The following is a 23,741-nucleotide window of genomic DNA, read 5'->3' on the forward strand; positions in this document are numbered from 1 at the left end:
AGGATAGTGATTACTGACAGGATAGTGACAGGATAGTGATTACTGACAAGATAGTGATTACTGACAGGATAGTGATTACTGACAGGATAGTGACAGGATAGTGATTACTGACAGGACAGTGACAGGATAATGATTACTGACAGGATAGTGATTACTGACATGATAGTGATTACTGACAGGATAGTGATTACTGACAGGATAGTGACAGGATAGTGATTACTGACAGAATAGTGACAGGATAGTGACAGGATAGTGATTACTGACAAGATAGTGCCAGGATAGTGATTACTGACAAGATAGTGACTACTGACAGGATAGTGATTACTGACAGGATAGTGATTACTGACAGGATAGTGACAGGATAGTGATTACTGACAGGATAATGATTACTGACAGGATAGTGACAGGATAATGATTACTGACAAGATAGTGACAGGATAGTGATTACTGACAAGATAGTGCCAGGATAGTGATCACTGACAGAATAGTGACAGGATAGTGATTACTGACAGGATAATGATTACTGACAGGATAGTGACAGGATAATGATTACTGACAAGATAGTGACAGGATAGTGATTACTGACAGGATAGTGACTACTGACAGGATAGTGACAGGATAGTGATTACTGACAGGATAGTGCCAGGATAGTGATCACTGACAGAATAGTGATTACTGACAGGATAATGATTACTGACATGATAGTGATTACTGACAGGATAGTGACAGGATAGTGATTACTGACAGGATAGTGATTACTGACAGGATAGTGATTACTGACAGGATAATGATTACTGACAGGATAGTGATTACTGACAGGATAGTGATTACTGACAGGATAGTGATTACTGACAGGATAGTGATTACTGACAGGATAGTGACAGGATAGTGATTACTGACAAGATAGTGATTACTGACAGGATAGTGACAGGATAGTGATTACTGACAGGATAGTGATTACTGACAGGATAGTGACAGGATAGTGATTACTGACAGGACAGTGACAGGATAATGATTACTGACAGGATAGTGATTACTGACAGGATAGTGATTACTGACAGGATACTGACAGGATAGTGATTACTGACAGGATAGTGACAGGATAGTGATTACTGACAGGATAGTGACAGGATAGTGATTACTGACAGGATAATGATTACTGACAGGATAGTGACAGGATAGTGATCACTGACAGGATAGTGACAGGATAGTGATTACTGACAGGATAGTGACAGGATAGTGATTACTGACGGGATAGTGATTACTGACAGGATAGTGATTACTGACAGGAGAGTGATTATTGACAGGATAATGATTACTGACAGGATAGTGATTACTGACAGGATAGTGATTACTGACAGGATAGTGATTACTGACAGGATAGTGACAGGATAGTGATTACTGACAGGATAGTGACAGGATAGTGATTACTGACAGGATAGTGACAGGATAGTGATTACTGACAGGAGAGTGATTACTGACAGGATAGTGATTACTGACAGGATAGTGATTACTGACAGGATAGTGATTACTGACAGGATAGTGACAGGATAGTGATTACTGACAACATAGTGACAGGATAGTGATTACTGACAGGATAGTGACAGGATAGTGATAACTGACAGGATAGTGACAGGATAGTGATTACTGACAAGATAGTGACAGGATAGTGATTACTGACAAGATAGTGCCAGGATAGTGATTACTGACAGGATAGTGACAGGATAGTGATTACTGACAGGATAGTGATTACTGACAAGATAGTGACAGGATAGTGATTACTGACAAGATAGTGCCAGGATAGTGATTACTGACAAGATAGTGACAGGATAGTGATTACTGACAGGATAGTGATAGGATAGTGATTACTGACAGGATAGTGATTACTGACAGGATAGTGATTACTGACAGGATAGTGATTACTGACAGGATAGTGACAGGATAGTGATTACTGACAGGATAGTGATTACTGACAGGATAGTGATTACTGACAGGATGGTGACAGGATAGTGATTACTGACAGGATAGTGATTACTGACAGGATAGTGACAGGATAGTGATTACTGACAGGATAGTGACAGGATAGTGATTACTGACAGGATAGTGATTACTGACAGGATAGTGATTACTGACAAGATAGTGACAGGATAGTGATTACTGACAGGATAGTGACAGGATAGTGATTACTGACAGGATAGTGATTACTGACAGGATAGTGACAGGATAATGATTACTGACAGGATAATGATTACTGACATGATAGTGATTACTGACAGGATAGTGACAGGATAGTGATTACTGACAGGATAGTGATTACTGACAGGATAGTGATTACTGACAGGATAATGATTACTGACAGGATAGTGATTACTGACAGGATAGTGATTACTGACAGGATAGTGATTACTGACAGGATAGTGATTACTGACAGGATAGTGACAGGATAGTGATTACTGACAAGATAGTGATTACTGACAGGATAGTGACAGGATAGTGATTACTGACAGGATAGTGATTACTGACAGGATAGTGACAGGATAGTGATTACTGACAGGACAGTGACAGGATAATGATTACTGACAGGATAGTGATTACTGACAGGATAGTGATTACTGACAGGATACTGACAGGATAGTGATTACTGACAGGATAGTGACAGGATAGTGATTACTGACAGGATAGTGACAGGATAGTGATTACTGACAGGATAATGATTACTGACAGGATAGTGACAGGATAGTGATCACTGACAGGATAGTGACAGGATAGTGATTACTGACAGGATAGTGACAGGATAGTGATTACTGACGGGATAGTGATTACTGACAGGATAGTGATTACTGACAGGAGAGTGATTATTGACAGGATAATGATTACTGACAGGATAGTGATTACTGACAGGATAGTGATTACTGACAGGATAGTGATTACTGACAGGATAGTGACAGGATAGTGATTACTGACAAGATAGTGACAGGATAGTGATTACTGACAGGATAGTGACAGGATAGTGATTACTGACAGGAGAGTGATTACTGACAGGATAGTGATTACTGACAGGATAGTGATTACTGACAGGATAGTGATTACTGACAGGATAGTGACAGGATAGTGATTACTGACAACATAGTGACAGGATAGTGATTACTGACAGGATAGTGACAGGATAGTGATAACTGACAGGATAGTGACAGGATAGTGATTACTGACAAGATAGTGACAGGATAGTGATTACTGACAAGATAGTGCCAGGATAGTGATTACTGACAGGATAGTGACAGGATAGTGATTACTGACAGGATAGTGATTACTGACAAGATAGTGACAGGATAGTGATTACTGACAAGATAGTGCCAGGATAGTGATTACTGACAAGATAGTGACAGGATAGTGATTACTGACAGGATAGTGATAGGATAGTGATTACTGACAGGATAGTGATTACTGACAGGATAGTGATTACTGACAGGATAGTGATTACTGACAGGATAGTGACAGGATAGTGATTACTGACAGGATAGTGATTACTGACAGGATAGTGATTACTGACAGGATGGTGACAGGATAGTGATTACTGACAGGATAGTGATTACTGACAGGATAGTGACAGGATAGTGATTACTGACAGGATAGTGACAGGATAGTGATTACTGACAGGATAGTGATTACTGACAGGATAGTGATTACTGACAAGATAGTGACAGGATAGTGATTACTGACAGGATAGTGACAGGATAGTGATTACTGACAGGATAGTGATTACTGACAGGATAGTGACAGGATAATGATTACTGACAGGATAGTGACAGGATAGTGATTACTGACAGGATAGTGACAGGATAGTGATCACTGACAGGATAGTGATTACTGACAGGATAATGATTACTGACAGGATAGTGACAGGATAATGATTACTGACAAGATAGTGACAGGATAGTAATTACTGAGAGGATAGTGATTACTGACAGGATAGTGACAGGATAATGATTACTGACAGGATAGTGACAGGATAGTGATTACTGACAGGATAGTGATTACTGACAGGATAGTGATTACTGACAGGATGGTGACAGGATAGTGATTACTGACAGGATAGTGATTACTGACAGGATAGTGACAGGATAGTGATTACTGACAGGATAGTGACAGGATAGTGATTACTGACAGGATAGTGATTACTGACAGGATAGTGATTACTGACAAGATAGTGACAGGATAGTGATTACTGACAGGATAGTGACAGGATAGTGATTACTGACAGGATAGTGATTACTGACAGGATAGTGACAGGATAATGATTACTGACAGGATAGTGACAGGATAGTGATTACTGACAGGATAGTGACAGGATAGTGATCACTGACAGGATAGTGATTACTGACAGGATAATGATTACTGACAGGATAGTGACAGGATAATGATTACTGACAAGATAGTGACAGGATAGTAATTACTGAGAGGATAGTGATTACTGACAGGATAGTGACAGGATAATGATTACTGACAAGATAGTGACAGGATAGTAATTACTGACAGGATAGTGATTACTGACAGGATAGTGATTACTGACAGGATAATGATTACTGACAGGATAGTGATTAGTGGTCACTGACGGGGTGTTTTTTCATATTTTGGTTCACACCTAACACAATATAGTATAATAAAATCCGACAGGAGAACTTATTGACGGTACAGTGACATCAGGAAAGGAAGACGGGTTAGTGTTAGTTTTTTTCATTATAAATCATATCATGAAGTTGTCGAACGCATTACACATTTCTAGAATTTTATCTAAAATCGCATGTACCCCTTTTTTAAAGTATCAAAATAAAAAAACCCGTATCTCTGCAATTGTAGAGTTTAATATAAAAAAATGAATCATTCTGGATTCAGATATTGGAGAACTTTATTCACAACAGCTAAAATCTAATCCAGTGTCAAATCTATAAAACAACAGATGTTAACTAACCCAGTGTCAAATCTACAAAACAACAGATGTTAACTAACCCAGTGTCAAATCTATAAAACAACAGATGTTAACTAACCCAGTGTCAAATCTATAAAACAACAGATGTTAACTAACCCAGTGTCAAATCTATAAAACAACAGATGTTAACTAATCCAGTGTCAAATCTATAAAACAACAGATGTTAACTAACCCAGTGTCAAATCTATAAAACAACAGATGTTAACTAACCCAGTGTCAAATCTATAAAACAACAGATGTTAACTAACCCAGTGTCAAATATATAAAACAACAGATGTTAACTAACCCAGTGTCAAATCTACAAAACAACAGATGTTAACTAACCCAGTGTCAAATCTACAAAACAACAGATGTTAACTAACCCAGTGTCAAATATATAAAACAACAGATGTTAACTAACCCAGTGTCAAATCTACAAAACAACAGATGTTAACTAACCCAGTGTCAAATCTACAAAACAACAGATGTTAACTAACCCAGTGTCAAATCTACAAAACAACAGATGTTAACTAATCCAGTGTCAAATCTACAAAACAACATATATTAACTAACCCAGTGTCAAATCTATAAAACAACAGATGTTAACTAACCCAGTGTCAAATCTATAAAACAACAGATGTTAACTAACCCAGTGTCAAATCTATAAAACAACAGATGTTAACTAACCCAGTGTCAAATCTACAAAACAACAGATGTTAACTAACCCAGTGTCAAATCTACAAAACAACAGATGTTAACTAACCCAGTGTCAAATCTATAACACAACAGATGTTAACTAACCCAGTGTCAAATCTACAAAACCACAGATGTTAACTAACCCGGTGTCAAATCTAGAAAACAACAGATGTTAACTAACCCAGTGTCAAATCTACAAAACAGCAGATGTTAACTAACCAAGTGTCAAATCTAGAAAACAACAGATGTTAACTAACCCAGTGTCAAATCTAGAAAACAACAGATGTTAACTAACACAGTGTCAAATCTACAAAACAACAGATGTTAACTAACCCAGTGTCAAATCTACAAAACAACAGATGTTAACTAACCCAGTGTCAAATCTACAAAACAACAGATGTTAACTAACCAAGTGTCAAATCTACAAAACAACAGATGTTAACTAACCCAGTGTCAAATCTACAAAACAACAGATGTTAACTAACCCAGTGTCAAATCTACAAAACATCAGTGATAAACTAACCCAGTGTCAAATCTATAAAACAACAGATGTTAACTAACCCAGTGTCAAATCTATAACAACAGATGTTAACTAACCCAGTGTCAAATCTACAAAAACAACAGATGTTAACTAACCCAGTGTCAAATCTATAAAACAACAGATGTTAACTAACCCAGTGTCAAATCTACAAAACAACAGATGTTAACTAACCCAGTGTCAAATCTATAAAACAACAGATGTTAACTAACCCAGTGTCAAATCTACAAAACAACAGATGTCAACTAACCCAGTGTCAAATCCACAAAACAACAGATGTTAACTAACCCAGTGTCAAATCTACAAAACAACAGATGTTAACTAACCCAGTGTCAAATCTACAAAACATCAGTGATAAACTAACCCAGTGTCAAATCTACAAAACAACAGATGTTAACTAACCCAGTGTCAAATCTACAAAACAACAGATGTCAACTAACCCAGTGTCAAATCTATAAAACAACAGATGTTAACTAACCCAGTGTCAAATCTATAAAACAACAGATGTTAACTAATCCAGTGTCAAATCTACAAAATAACAGATGTTAACTAACCCAGTGTCAAATCTACAAAACAACAGATGTTAACTAACCCAGTGTCAAATCTACAAAACAGCAGATGTTAACTAACCCAGTGTCAAATCTACAAAACAACATATGCTAACTAACCCAGTGTCAAATCTACAAAACAACATATGCTAACTAACCCAGTGTCAAATCTACAAAACAACATATGCTAACTAACCCAGTGTCAAATCTACAAAACAACATATGCTAACTAACCCAGTGTCAAATCTACAAAACAACATATGCTAACTAACCCAGTGTCAAATCTATAAAACAACAGCTAAAATCTAATCCAGTGTCAAATCTATAAAACAACAGATGTTAACTAACACAGTGTCAAATCTATAAAACAACAGATGTTAACTAACCCAGTGTCAAATCTACAAAACAGCAGATGTTAACTAACCCAGTGTCAAATCTACAAAACAACATATGCTAACTAACCCAGTGTCAAATCTACAAAACAACATATGCTAACTAACCCAGTGTCAAATCTACAAAACAACATATGCTAACTAACCCAGTGTCAAATCTACAAAACAACTTATGCTAACTAACCCAGTGTCAAATCTACAAAACAACACATGTTAACTAACCAAGTGTCAAATCTACAAAACAACATATGTTAACTAACCCAGTGTCGAATCTATAAAACAACAGATGTTAACTAACCCAGTGTCAAATCTACAAAACAACAGATGTTAACTAACCCAGTGTCAAATCTATAAAACAACAGATGTTAACTAACCCAGTGTCAAATCTACAAAACAACAGATGTTAACTAACCCAGCGTCAAATCTATAAAACAACAGATGTTAACTAACCCAGTGTCAAATCTACAAAACAACAGATGTTAACTAACCCAGTGTCAAATCTACAAAACAACAGATGTTAACTCACCCTGTGTCAAATCTACAAAACAACAGATGTTAACTAACCCAGTGTCAAATCTACAAAACAACAGATGTTAACTAATCCAGTGTCAAATCTACAAAACAACATATGTTAACTAACCCAGTGTCAAATCTACAAAACAACAGATGTTAACTAACCCAGCGTCAAATCTATAAAACAACAGATGTTAACTAACCCAGTGTCAAATCTACAAAACAACAGATGTTAACTAACCCAGTGTCAAATCTACAAAACAACAGATGTTAACTCACCCTGTGTCAAATCTACAAAACAACAGATGTTAACTAACCCAGTGTCAAATCTACAAAACAACAGATGTTAACTAATCCAGTGTCAAATCTACAAAACAACATATGTTAACTAACCCAGTGTCAAATCTACAAAACATCAGGGATAAACTAACCCAGTGTCAAATCTACAAAACATCAGGGATAAACTAACCCAGTGTCAAATCTACAAAACAACAGATGTCAACTAACCCAGTGTCAAATCTACAAAACAACAGATGTTAACTAACCTAGTGTCAAATCTATAACAACAGATGTTAACTAACCCAGTGTCAAATCTACAAAACAACAGATGTTAACTAACCTAGTGTCAAATCTATAACAACAGATGTTAACTAACCAAGTGTCAAATATATAAAACAACAGATGTTAACTAACCCAGTGTCAAATCTACAAAACAACAGATGTTAACTAACCCTGTGTCAAATCTACAAAATAACAGATGTTAACTAATCCAGTGTCAAATCTACAAAACAACATATGTTAACTAACACAGTGTCAAATCTATAAAACAACAGATGTTAACTAACCCAGTGTCAAATCTATAAAACAACAGATGTTAACTAACCCAGTGTCAAATCTACAAAACAACATATGCTAACTAACCCAGTGTCAAATCTATAAAACAACAGATGTTAAACTAACCCAGGAGTCTCACATCGTTGTTTGCAATGTTACACATTTATAATGGGGAAAGGATTAAGTACACAGGGTTACATACATCGCCAACTCTTTTCTGCCGTTCAAAATATTGAGCCCCTCTGTGGGTGTTTCTTGAAATGTTTCTCTAAATGTAAATATTTAGAAATTCCATCATATCCAGTACTGGGATGTCAACTATAAGTAACAAGAAAAATGGCTCAAAGTCCTATCTCAAATCTTTGTGATGTAAAGGCGATGAAATAGGATAACCAAGTAGATTGTGTTTTGATGTAGTAGAATCCTACAGGTTTAGTGTTTTACTATAAATAGAGGTTACACAACGAGTGTTTGTTGGATATGGAATTTATTTCACATTCGTAAGTTATTTTTTAAAAGTTACAAAAGACACGAGCTTTAGCGGCTTGGGTCAAAGTTCACCGTGTTAGCCAATCAAAATGCGTACAGAGTTTATACCACGTGCGGTATAAACAGATTGTTAATCAACAGCTGTAATGATTAACTGATGGTCTGAGAGATGAAAAACACAGGGTATTGTGGTAGAATTGTCCTTATCAACACAGTCTGATTTATTATATTTCTACATTTTAACCAGTAAATATCATCCATTCTATAAAATGATATTTCTCACTAGTGATTTTTTTATCTGACCGATTGAAACACTGCTTATAAGCGACAGTGGGGAAATTAAAAGCTGACCCAGTATATTTTGCTATAAAAATGAAATAAACAGAATATATAAAAATATCTTCATCTGCGCACTCGTAAAAATATCAAAATGTTCGCCCAAGTCGTGAGACATATTAGGTATTACTGAAGACACTGTTAGATATCCTCTGTATATTTGGTATTACTGAAGACACTGTTATATATCCTCTATATATTTGATATTACTGAAGACACTGTTATATATCCTCTGTATATTTGGTATTACTGAAGACACTGTTAGATATCCTCTATATATTTGGTATTACTGAAGACACTGTTACATATCCTCTGTATATTTGGTATTACTGAAGACACTGTTAGATATCCTCTGTATATTTGGTATTACTGAAGACACTGTTAGATATCCTCTATATATTTGGTATTACTGAAGACACTGTTACATATCCTCTATATATTTGGTATTACTGAAGACACTGTTAGATATCCTCTATATATTTGGTATCACTGAAGACACTGTTACATATCCTCTATATATTAGGTATTACTGAAGACACTTAGATATCCTCTATATATTTGGTATTACTGAAGACACTGTTAGATATCCTCTATATATTTGGTATTACTGAAGACACTGTTACATATCCTCTATATATTTAGTATTACTGAAGACACTGTTAGATATCCTCTATATATTTGGTATTACTGAAGACACTGTTACATATCCTCTATATATTTGGTATTACTGAAGAAACTGTTACATATCCTCTATATATTTGGTATTACTGAAGACACTGTTAGATATCCTCTATATATTTGGTATTACTGAAGACACTGTTACATATCCTCTATATATTTGGTATTACTGAAGACACTGTTACATATCCTCTATATATTTGGTATTACTGAAGACACTGTTACATATCCTCTATATATTAGGTATTACTGAAAACACTGTTAGATATCCTGTATATATTTGGTATTACTGAAGACACTGTTACATATCCTCTATATATTTGGTATTACTGAAGACACTGTTACATATCCTCTATATATTTGGTATTACTGAAGACACTGTTACATATCCTCTATATATTTGGTATTACTGAAGACACTGTTAGATATCCTCTATATATTTAGTATTACTGAAGACACTGTTAGATATCCTCTATATATTTGGGATTACTGAAGACACTGTTACATATCCTCTATATATTTGGTATTACTGAAGACACTGTTAGATATCCTCTATATATTTGGTATTACTGAAGACACTGTTAGATATCCTCTATATATTTGGTATTACTGAAGACACTGTTAGATATCCTCTGTATATTTGGTATTACTGAAGACACTGTTACATATCCTCTGTATATTTGGTATTACTGAAGACACTGTTACATATCCTCTATATATTTGGTATTACTGAAGACACTGTTATATATCCTCTGTATATTTGGTATTACTGAAGACACTGTTAGATATCCTCTATATATTTGGTATTACTGAAGACACTGTTACATATCCTCTATATATTTGGTATTACTGAAGACACTGTTACATATCCTCTATACAAACAACATCCTCGCCAAGCAGATTCAATGATTTATATACTTGATGTGGAACTAACATAGTTCCTAAAGTTGCTTCAGAGTAATAGTCAGAAAATGACACGTGTTATTCCGAAATAATGTCTTCTTCGTCTTCTTCAAAAGTGGGCTCTGAAAGAGAAAAATAAAACTCAAGCGAAGACACAATGTAAAGCTCAGAAAACAATAAACATTGTAAAGCTCAGAAAACAATGTAAAGCTCAGAAAACAATGTAAAGCTCAGAAAACAATAAACATTGTAAAGCTCAGAAAACAATGTAAACCGCAGAAAACATTGTAAAGCTCAGAAAACAATGTAAAGCTCAGAAAACAATAAACATTGTAAAGCTCAGAAAACAATGTAAAGCTCAGAAAACAATAAACATTGTAAAGCTCAGAAAGCAATGTAAAGCTCAGAAAACAATGTAAAGCTCAGAAAACAATGTAAAGCTCAGAAAACAATGTAAAGCCCAGAAAATAATGTAAAGCTCAGAAAACAATGTAAAGCTCAGAAAACAATGCAAAGCTAAAAAAACAATGTAAAGCTCAAAAAACAATGTAAAGCTCAGAAAACAATGTAAACCATAGATAACAATGTAAAGCTCAGAAAACAATGTAAACCATATATAACAATGTAAAGCTCAGAAAACAATGTAAAGCTCAAAAAACAATGTAAAGCTCGGAAAACCATGTTAAGCTCAGAAAACAATGTAAAGCTCAGAAAACAATATACATTGTAAAACTCAGAAAACAATGTAAAACTCAGAAAACAATGTAAGGCTCAGAAAACAATGTAAGGCTCAGAAAACAATGTACAACTACGGTTGATGTTATATACAGATTTAGCTTCGGGAGCTTGCACATGCGAAATAGTTTATTCTCAAGAATGTGGAAAGGTTTCCAGCCATCCTCAAACAACCAATTTTATTGAAAATATGATCAATGAAATGAATTCAAACTGAACATAATATCAATACTTATTACAAGAAAAACTATCATATTTTTCATGTTTATGTAAGATTTATTTTATCAATACTATTGTACATTAGGTAAAACCCGATGTTAGTCTTCTTGATGTCTCGAGGAATGGAACCTATATGATCATACATATATTATAGTGAAGAATTTACCTGGTTTTGCATATTGCATATTGCGGCGAATCACAAAGGTCATCATTCCAGGTATAGTTAAGAAATGCAAACATCGTAAGGCAGTTTTCAGGCAATGATTTGTAACTGTTAGGTTCTGGTGGTATAAAATTATTATAGATGATACTCTCCCCAGTCCTGGCCCAAATCCAGTCACCCTCGTGACCCTCATCCGTACCACCTAGATAGTAACTCCTGTCAATCATGGGGACATCTAGACAAGAAATACAGCGGTAATTTAATCAATGTATGTCACTAAACAACTCCCTTACCTGCAGATAAAACGAACACCAACTTACAGCAGAGACTCAATAAAATAAAAACAACACCGACACAATTAAATTACAAACATCAAAAACTCAATAAAATACACACAACACCTACTCAATAAAATACAAACAACACCGACTCAATAAAATACAAACAACACCGACTCAATTAAAATACAAACATCAAAAACTCAATAAAATACACACAACACCTACTCAATAAAATACAAACAACACCGACTCAATCAAATACAAACAACACCGACTCAATTAAAATACAAACATCAAAAACTCAATAAAATACACACAACACCTACTCAATAAAATACAAACAACACCAACTCAATAAAATACAAACAACACCGACTCAATAAAAAACAAACACCGACTCAATTAAAATACAAACATCAAAAACTCAATAAAATACACACAACACCTACTCAATAAAATACAAACAACACCGACTCAATAAAATACAAACAACACCGACTCAATAAAATACAAACAACACCGACTCAATAAAATACAAACAACACCGACTCAATTAAAATACAAACATCAAAACTCAATAAAATACACACAACACCTACTCAATAAAATACAACCAACACCGACTCAATAAAATACAAACAACACCTACTCAATAAAATACAAACAACACCGACTCAAATTAAATACAAACAACATCTACTCAATAAAATACGAACAACACCGACTCAATCAAATAAAAACAACACCGACTCAATAAAATACAAACAACACCGATTCAATAAAATGCAAATAACACCGACTCAATTAAAATACAAACATCAAAAACTCAATAAAATACACACAACACCTACTCAATAAAATACAAACAACACCGACTCAATAAAATACAAACAACACCGAATCAATAAAATACAAATAACACCGACTCAATAAAATACAAATAACACCGACTCAAATAAATACAAACAACACCTACTCAATAAAATACAAACAACACCGACTCAATAAAATACAAAAAACACCGACTCAATAAAATACAAACAACACCGAATCAATAAAATACAAACAACACCGACTCAATAAAATACAAACAACACCGACCAAATAAAATACAAACAACAAAGACTCAATAAAATACAAACAAGACCGACTCAATTAAAATACAAACAACACCGACTCAATAAAATAAAACAACACCGACTCAATAAAATACAAACAACACCGACTCAATAAAATACAAACAACACCGACTCAATAAAATAAAACAACACCGACTCAATAAAATACAAACAACTCCGACTCAATAAAATACAAACAACTCCGACTCAATAAAATAAAACAACACCGACTCAATAAAATACAAACAACACCGACTCAATAAAATACAAACAACACCGACTCAATAAAATAAAACAACACCGACTCAATAAAATACAAACAACACCGACTCAATAAAATAAAACAACACCGACTCAATAAAATACAAACAACACCGACTCAATAAAATACAAACAACACCGACTCAAATAAAATACAAACAACACCTACTCAATAAAATACAAACAACACCGACTCAATAAAATACAAACAACACCGACTCAATAAAATACAAGCAACATCGACTCAATAAAATAAAACAACACCGACTCAAATAAAATACAAACAACTCCGACTCAATAAAATACAAACAAAACCGACTCAAATAAAATACAAACAACACCGACTCAATAAAATAAAACAACACCGACTCAATAAAATACAAATAACACCGACTCAATTAAAATACAAACATCAAAAACTCAATAAAATACACACAACACCTACTCAATAAAATACAAACAACACCGACTCAATAAAATACAAACAACACCGACTCAATAAAATACAAATAACACCGACTCAATAAAATACAAATAACACCGACTCAAATAAAATACAAACAACACCTACTCAATAAAATACAAACAACACCGACTCAATAAAATACAAACAACACCGACTCAATAAAATACAAACAACACCGACCAAATAAAATACAAACAACACAGACTCAATAAAATACAAACAACACCGACTCAATTAAAATACAAACAACACCGACTCAATGAAATAAAACACCGACTCAATAAAATACAAACAACACCGACTCAAATAAAATACAAACAACACCGACTCAAATAAAATACAAACAACACCGACTCAATAAAATACAAACAACACAGACTCAATTAAAATACAAACAACACCGACTCAATAAAATAAAACAACACCGACTCAATAAAATACAAACAACACCGACTCAATAAAATACAAACAACACCGACTCAATAAAATAAAACAACACCGACTCAATAAAATACAAACAACTCCGACTCAATAAAATACAAACAACTCCGACTCAATAAAATACAAACAACACCGACTCAATAAAATACAAACAACACCGACTCAAATAAAATACAAACAACACCGACTCAAATAAAATACAAACAACACCGACTCAATAAAATACAAACAACACCGACTCAATAAAATACAAGCAACATCGACTCAATAAAATAAAACAACACCGACTCAATAAAATACAAACAACACCGACTCAATAAAATACAAACAACACCGACTCAATAAAATAAAACAACACCGACTCAATAAAATACAAACAACTCCGACTCAATAAAATACAAACAACTCCGACTCAATAAAATACAAACAACACCGACTCAATAAAATACAAACAACACCGACTCAAATAAAATACAAACAACACCGACTCAAATAAAATACAAACAACACCGACTCAATAAAATACAAACAACACCGACTCAATAAAATACAAGCAACATCGACTCAATAAAATAAAACAACACCGACTCAAATAAAATACAAACAACTCCGACTCAATAAAATACAAACAAAACCGACTCAAATAAAATACAAACAACACCGACTCAATAAAATAAAACAACACCGACTCAATAAAATACAAATAACACCGACTCAATTAAAATACAAACATCAAAAACTCAATAAAATACACACAACACGTACTCAATAAAATACAAACAACACCGACTCAATAAAATACAAACAACACCGACTCAATAAAATACAAATAACACCGACTCAATAAAATACAAATAACACCGACTCAAATAAAATACAAACAACACCTACTCAATAAAATACAAACAACACCGACTCAATAAAATACAAACAACACCGACTCAATAAAATACAAACAACACCGACCAAATAAAATACAAACAACACAGACTCAATAAAATACAAACAACACCGACTCAATTAAAATACAAACAACACCGACTCAATGAAATAAAACACCGACTCAATAAAATACAAACAACACCGACTCAAATAAAATACAAACAACACCGACTCAAATAAAATACAAACAACACCGACTCAATAAAATACAAACAACACCGACTCAATAAAATACAAGCAACATCGACTCAATAAAATAAAACAACACCGACTCAAATAAAATACAAACAACTCCGACTCAATAAAATACAAACAAAACCGACTCAAATAAAATACAAACACTCCGACTCAATAAAATACAAACAACACCGACTCAATAAAATACAAACAACACCGACTCAATAAAATACAAACAACTCCGACTCAATAAAATACAAACAAAACCGACTCAAATAAAATACAAACAACACCGACTCAATAAAATAAAACAACACCGACTCAAATAAAATACAAACAACTCCGACTCAATAAAATACAAACAAAACCGACTCAAATAAAATACAAACACTCCGACTCAATAAAATACAAACAACACCGACTCAATAAAATACAAACAACACCGACTCAATAAAATAAAACAACACCGACTCAATAAAATACAAATAACACCGACTCAATTAAAATACAAACATCAAAAACTCAATAAAATACACACAACACCTACTCAATAAAATACAAACAACACCGACTCAATAAAATACAAATAACACCGACTCAATTAAAATACAAACATCAAAAACTCAATAAAATACAAACAAAACCGACTCAAATAAAATACAAACAACACCGACTCAATAAAATAAAACAACACCGACTCAATAAAATACAAATAACACCGACTCAATTAAAATACAAACATCAAAAACTCAATAAAATACACACAACACCTACTCAATAAAATACAAACAACACCGACTCAATAAAATAAAACAACACCGACTCAATAAAATACAAATAACACCGACTCAATTAAAATACAAACATCAAAAACTCAATAAAATACACACAACACCGACTCAATAAAATACAAACAACACCGACTCAATAAAATACAAATAACACCGACTCAATAAAATACAAATAACACCGACTCAAATAAAATACAAACAACACCTACTCAATAAAATACAAACAACACCGACTCAATAAAATACAAACAACACCGACTCAATCAAATACAAACAACACCGACTCAATAAAATACAAACAACGCCGACTCAAATAAAATAAAAACAACACCGACTTAATAAAATACAAACAACACCGACTCAATAAAATACAAACAACACCGAATCAATAAAATACAAACAACACCGACTCAATAAAATACAAACAACACCGACCAAATAAAATACAAACAACACAGACTCAATAAAATACAAACAACACCGACTCAATTAATATACAAACAACACCGACTCAATGAAATAAAACACCGACTCAATAAAATACAAACAACACCGACTCAATAAAATACAAGCAACACCGACTCAATAAAATAAAACAACACCGACTCAATAAAATACAAACAACTCCGACTCAATAAAATACAAACAACTCCGACTCAATAAAATACAAACAACACCGACTCAATAAAATACAAACAACACCGACTCAAATAAAATACAAACAACACCGACTCAAATAAAATACAAACAACACCGACTCAATAAAATACAAACAACACCGACTCAATAAAATACAAGCAACATCGACTCAATAAAATAAAACAACACCGACTCAAATAAAATACAAACAACACCGACTCAATAAAATACAAACAAAACCGACTCAAATAAAATACAAACAACACCGACTCAATAAAATAAAACAACACCGACTCAATAAAATACAAACAACACCGATTCAATTAAATGCAAGAAAAAACAACCGACGCCTACTGAGCGAGTTAATACATTTATACACTGAGAGGACTTTAACTCTGTAATAAAAACTTCTCTTTTTTCTTTTCGTGGTATTTATATCATTACCATGTGATAATGTCTAGATCTGTAGGAATGTTACCCTGTCGTGAAGTTTGAATATGGGTGAGTTTTTTTAGTAGGCTACTTTTATGTACACCGACCTTTCATGACCATTTTTCTCAGTTGTGTCTTCACGAACTCATTTTCTGGGTCGCTCCTGATCTCCGCAAGGTAAGCATCCTTAGATTGGCAGTAGTCCTTGTTATCAATCCAAAAATAATGATACAATGAATAAGAAGATAAACATACCTTCATTATTATTGTCTTAATTCCTAAAACATGCACTACAATGTGATTTCACTGATGTCAAGAAAAACCAGGAGTTTATATTACTGACATAGAAACCATCAATTACTACAGATAAATTCATGCTTATTTTCCAAAACACTCAAACGTTGATTCTAAAACCTACCAGCAGGTACAAAGATGGCAACGATACCAGCTGGATAACAGTAAGAATTAAATAACGAGAAAAGATCAAAACTACGATCGAAATATCCATACAGACACCATGGTAACCGGGAAAAGATCAAACACAAAGATCTATACAGACACCATGGTAACCGGGAAAAGATCGAAAACAAAGATATATGCAAACACCATGGTTGCCGGGAAAAGATCAAACAAAAAGATCCCTACAGACACCATGGTAACCGGGAAAAGATCAAACACAAAGATCTATACAGACACCATGGTAACCGGGAAAAGATCAAACACAAAGATCTATACAGACACCATGGTAACCGGGAAAAGATCAAACACAAAGATATATGCAAACACCATGGTAACCGGGAAAAGATCAAACACAAAGATCTATACAGACACCATGGTAACCGGGAAAAGATCAAACACAAAGATTTATACAGACACCATTGTTACCGGGAAAAGATCAAACAAAAAGATCTATACAGACACCATGTTAACCGAGAAAAGATCAAACACAAAGATCTATACAGACACCATGGTAACCGGGAAAAGATCAAACAAAAAGATATATACAAACACCAAGGTAACCGTGAAAAGATCAAACACAAAGATCTATACAGACACCATGGTAACTGGGAAAAGATCAAACAAAAAGATCTATACAGACACCATGGTAACCGGGAAAAGAGCAAACACAAAGATCTATACAAACACCATAGAAACCGAGAAAAGAGCAAACACAAAGATCTATACAGACACCATGGAAACCGGGAAAAAAGCAAACACAAAGATCCATACAGACACCATGGTAACCGGGAAAAGATCAAACAAAAAGATATATACAAACACCAAGGTAACCGTGAAAAGATCAAACACAAAGATCTATACAGACACCATGGTAACTGGAAAAAGATCAAACAAAAAGATCTATACAGACACCATGGTAACCGGGAAAAGAGCAAACACAAAGATCTATACAAACACCATAGAAACCGAGAAAAGAGCAAACACAAAGATCTATACAAACACCATGGAAACCGAGAAAAGAGCAAACACAAAGATCTATACAAACACCATGGAAACCGAGAAAAGAGCAAACACAAAGATCTATACAAACACCATCGAAACCGAGAAAAGAGCAAACACAAAGATCTATACAAACATCATGGAAACCGGGAAAAGAGCAAACACAAAGATCTATACAAACACCATGGAAACCGAGAAAAGAGCAAACACAAAGATCTATGCAATCATCATGGAAACCGGGAAAAGAGCAAACACAAAGATCTATTCAAATATCATGGAAACCGGGATAAGAACAAACACAAAGATCTATACAAACACCATGGAAACCGAGAAAAGAGCAAACACAAAGATCTATTCAAACACCATGTAAACCGAGAGCAGATCAAACACAAAGATCTATACAAACACCATGGAAACCGGGAAAAGAACAAACACAAAGATCTATAAAACACCATGGATACCGGGAAAAGAACAAACACAAAGATCTATACGGAGACCGTGGCAACCGAGAAATGATAAAACACAAAGATCCAAATAGCCACCATAGCAACCGAGAAATGATAAAACATCAAGATCAAGTAGATACCCCATGGTAACTGATTTTTTTTAACCAGATATAGTGTAATATCCTTGCAAACGACAAATTCGGGATATTTCTATTAGAAGAGTGACCAGAATGTCTTTCCTATCGCCTTAGTATACTTCTGTCATGTCCTTATCGACTAGGTAAAGTGGTATACCTACCCTTGCTGCTAGCCATGATGCGAACCTCCAAAGACTAAAAAGGTAACAGCTTTGGTCGTAAAGAACCCATCCCTCTGGACAGGTCAAAGGTATTAAACCTACAACAAAGGACATGGTGAGAGTCGTGATACATACATTCCTCTGGACAGGTCGACTATATCCCACCTACAACAAAGGACATGTTGAGAGTCGTGATACACCCATCCCTCTGGACAGGTCAACAGTATCCCACCTACAACAAAGGACATGGTGAGAGTCGTGATACACCCATCCCTCCGGACAGGTCAACGGTTTACCACCTACAACAAATGACATGGTGAGAGTCGTGATACAACCTATCCCTCTGGACAGGTCAACAGTATTCCACCTACAACAATTAAAGGACATGGTGAGAGTCGTGATACACCCATCCCTCTGGACAGGTCAACAGTATCCCACCTACAACAAAGGACATGGTGAGAGTCGTGATACACCCAGCCCTCTGGACAGGTCAACAGTATCCCACCTACAACAAAGGACATGGTGAGAGTCGTGATACACCCAGCCCTCTGGACAGGTCAACAGTATCCCACCTACAACAAAGGACATGGTGAGAGTCGTGATACACCAATCCCTCTGGACAGGTCAACAGTATCCCACCTACAATAAAGGGACATGGTGAGAGTCGTGATACACCCATCCATCTGGACAGGTCAATAGTATCCCACCTACAACAAAGGACATGGTGAGAGTCGTGATACACCAATCCCTCTGGACAGGTCAACAGTATCCCACCTACAACAAAGGACATGGTGAGAGTCGTGATACACCCATCCATCTGGACAGGTCAACAGTATCCCACCTACAACAAAGGACATTGAGAAAGTCGTGATACACCCATCCCTCTGGACATCAACAGTATCCCACCTACAACAAAGGACATTGAGATAGTCGTGATACACCCATCCCTCTGGACATCAACAGTATCCCACATTCAACAGAGGACATTTCTTGTGGTATTGTTTGATCAAAATATTGTTGTGGGTACATTTCTTGTGGTATTGTGGTATAGCGAAAAATGGAAGCCAAAAGAAAAGGTAAGATAGCAGGAAAACTTAATTTACAACATATGTCAAAACAAGATTAATTCTGTCTTTAGGAAAAAGATTTTAAATTTTAAATAGGTTTCAGGGAAAAACATGGGTAGAGAATTGTGCCATTTTGGGTCAAATTTCATAATATTTTGCAATTTTTGAGTACTTTTTAAACTGTTACCATGGTATTGACGGCTCTAAAAATCACAGAAAAAATAAGTTCACTTATCCGTCAGAGCTGTATCAAAATTGCAAATGTTATAAACTTTAGAAATATATATACTTTATTAGAGAAAAATATGTAGGATCAACTGTCAATGTTCACATATCTAAAACATGTGCCATATTTTTCAGATTATCTATGGATACAGTCTCGTCGTGGTCCGTTTTATCTTAAGTATCCATGTTTTGCCTGCGATTCATGAAGTCATCAGAGCAACCGTTTTACCAGAAATGGAATTTATTCTGGATTTAGCTTGATATTAAGATTCCTCGATAAACCTTTGGAGTTTTCTGGTCCGACAAATTATGTACGAAATAATAATGATGTATGAGTATATAAAACAGACGTCAATATACCACCCCATGACAACCTGTAATATTTACCGTTCAGTTTGACCAGTATATAAAACAGACGTCAATATACCACCCCATGCCAACCTGTAATATTTACCATTCAGTTTGGCCAGTAGGTCTTCATGTTCACGTCTGAGCTTCTCGTAATTTTCCTGAATGCGCTGAATCACGGGCATGGCGTATTCCATGATGTCCGCGGACCTAAGGGCACTGCAGTGACTCCTTCTGTGTTCGGGCAGAATGTGTTGTTGATGACTGATGTCTATCAAAACAAAAAGCAGCAGAACACACTTCATCATGATTCTCTAGATCAGAGTTTGTTTGTTGCAATAGAGTAAAATCCTAAACGACGCCTCGTTCATACCTAACAATTTCCAGAATGAGTCACTTCCGCAAGAGATCCGCAGCAATAGATTCTTTACTTCCTTGTGTTGGTTTCAGTACAACAGACAAACGACTGATAATTTCAACAAGTGAAAAAAATAGTAACTATAGAATCAGAATTACATTTTAAAAATTAAACTCAATGTTTGATATGCTACGAAGAACGTTTTATTCTATGGCCATAGACTTATATATATGGTTTTATTACATAAAGCGTTTGATATCCCTTAACTACATACATAAGGCATATTAGGTAACAGCTTTGGTCGTAAAGCACCCATCCCCCTGGACAGGTCAACAGTATCCCACCTACAACAAAGGACATGTTGAGAGTCGTGATACACCCATCCCTTTGGACAGGTCAACAGTATCCCACCTACAACAAAGGACACGGTGAGAGTCGTGATACACCCATCCCTCCGGACAGGTCAACGGTATCCCACCTACAACAAAGGGCATGGTGAGAGTCGTGATACACCCATCTCTCTGGACAGGTCAACAGTATCCCACCTACAACAAAGGGCATGGTGAGAGTCGTGATACACCCATCCCTCCGGACAGGTCAACAGTATCCCACCTACAACAAAGGACATGGTGAGAGTCGTGATACACCCAGCCCTCTGGACAGGTCAACAGTATCCCACCTACAACAAAGGACATGGTGAGAGTCGTGATACATCCACCCCTCTGGACAGGTCAACAGTATCCCACCTACAACAAAGGACATGGTGAGAGCCGTGATACACCTAGCCCTCTAGACAGGTCAACGGTATTCCAACTTCAAGAAAGAACATTTCTTGTGGTACTGTTTGATGAAAATATTTGTGTGGGTACATTTCTTGTGGTATTGTGGTATAGCGAAATATGGAAGCCAAAGAAAAGGTAAGATAGCAGGAAAACATCATTTACCACATATGTCAAAACAAGATTAATTCTGTCTTGATGACAGAGATATTTAATTTTGAATAGGTCTCAGGAAAAAAAAATTGTGTAGAGAAGGTATTTTGGGTCAAATGTCATAATATTTTGCAATCTTTGGGCACTTTTTGAACTGTTACCGTGGTATTGACGGCTCTAAAAATCACAGAAAAGAATAAATTTACTTATCCTTCAGAGCTGTACTAAAATTGCCAATCGTGCCAACGAGTTTTCTTGGACGACAAATTATGTATGAAATTATAATGATGTTTAAGTTTATAAACAGATGTTAATATACCACCCCATGCCAACCTGTAATATTTACCATTCAGTTTGACCAGTATTTCTTCATGTTCACGTCTGAGCTTCTCGTAATTTTCCTGAATGCGCTGAATCACGGGCATGGCGTATTCCATGATGTCCGCGGACCTAAGGGCACTGCAGTGACTCCTTCTGTGTTCGGGCAGAATGTGTTGTTGATGAGTGATGTCTATCAAAACCAAAAGCAGCAGAACACACTTCATCATGATTCTCTAGATCAGAGTTTGTTTGTTGCAATGGAGTAAACACCTAAACGACGCCTCGTTCATACCTAACAATTTTCCAAAATGAGTCACTTCCGCAAGAGATCCACAACAATAGATTCTTTATTTCCTTGTGTTTGTTTCAGTACATCAGACAAACAACTGATAATTTCAACAAGTGAAAAAAATAGTAACTATAGAATCAGAATTACATTTTTAAAATTCAACTCAATGTTTGATATGCTACGAATAACGTTTTATTCTATGGCCATAGACTTATATATATGGTTTTATTACATAAAGCGTTTGATATCCCTTAACTACATACATAAGGCATATTATCAGCTATAGCACGATCACGATCACGTGCGAATTATTGAACACCTATGACACTTTGGAATTTGGTCACGTGTAAGCTATTGAACACCTATGACGTTTTGGAGTTTGGTCACGTGCAAACTATTGAACACCTATGACGCTTTGGAGTTTGGTCACGTGCAAACCAT

The 23,741-nt window shown here is 35.2% G+C and overlaps 1 protein-coding gene across 1 annotated transcript; it reads right to left on the minus strand.

The window, feature by feature from the left end:
* Positions 1 to 10,887: 10,887 nt before the first annotated feature.
* Positions 10,888 to 23,352, minus strand: LOC117341504 (C-type lectin domain family 17, member A-like). Its single transcript, XM_033903374.1, has 6 exons — positions 23,037 to 23,352; positions 21,507 to 21,671; positions 19,761 to 19,858; positions 17,666 to 17,762; positions 12,014 to 12,245; positions 10,888 to 11,015 (listed from the first exon to the last, which is right to left on the minus strand). Exons 1-6 carry the CDS (start codon positions 23,236 to 23,238, stop codon positions 11,003 to 11,005), a joined length of 807 nt encoding a protein of 268 aa, XP_033759265.1. The 5' UTR covers positions 23,239 to 23,352; the 3' UTR covers positions 10,888 to 11,002.
* Between the last annotated feature and the right edge of the window lie 389 nt (positions 23,353 to 23,741).

The sequence above is a fragment of the Pecten maximus genome, chromosome 13, assembly GCF_902652985.1.
Source record: "Pecten maximus chromosome 13, xPecMax1.1, whole genome shotgun sequence".
Taxonomy (NCBI): domain Eukaryota; kingdom Metazoa; phylum Mollusca; class Bivalvia; order Pectinida; family Pectinidae; genus Pecten; species Pecten maximus.

Coding starts and splice junctions, on each gene's coding strand:
- LOC117341504 (XM_033903374.1), bottom strand. CDS start 23,238: ATGATGAAGTGTGTTCTGCTGCTTTTGGTTTTGATAGACATCACTCAT. Junction 19,859..21,506: donor CCTACTGGCCAAACTGAATG/GTAAATATTACA, acceptor CCTTTGTTGTAG/GTTTAATACCTTTGACCTGT. Junction 17,763..19,760: donor CATCATGGCTAGCAGCAAGG/GTAGGTATACCA, acceptor ATTGATAACAAG/GACTACTGCCAATCTAAGGA.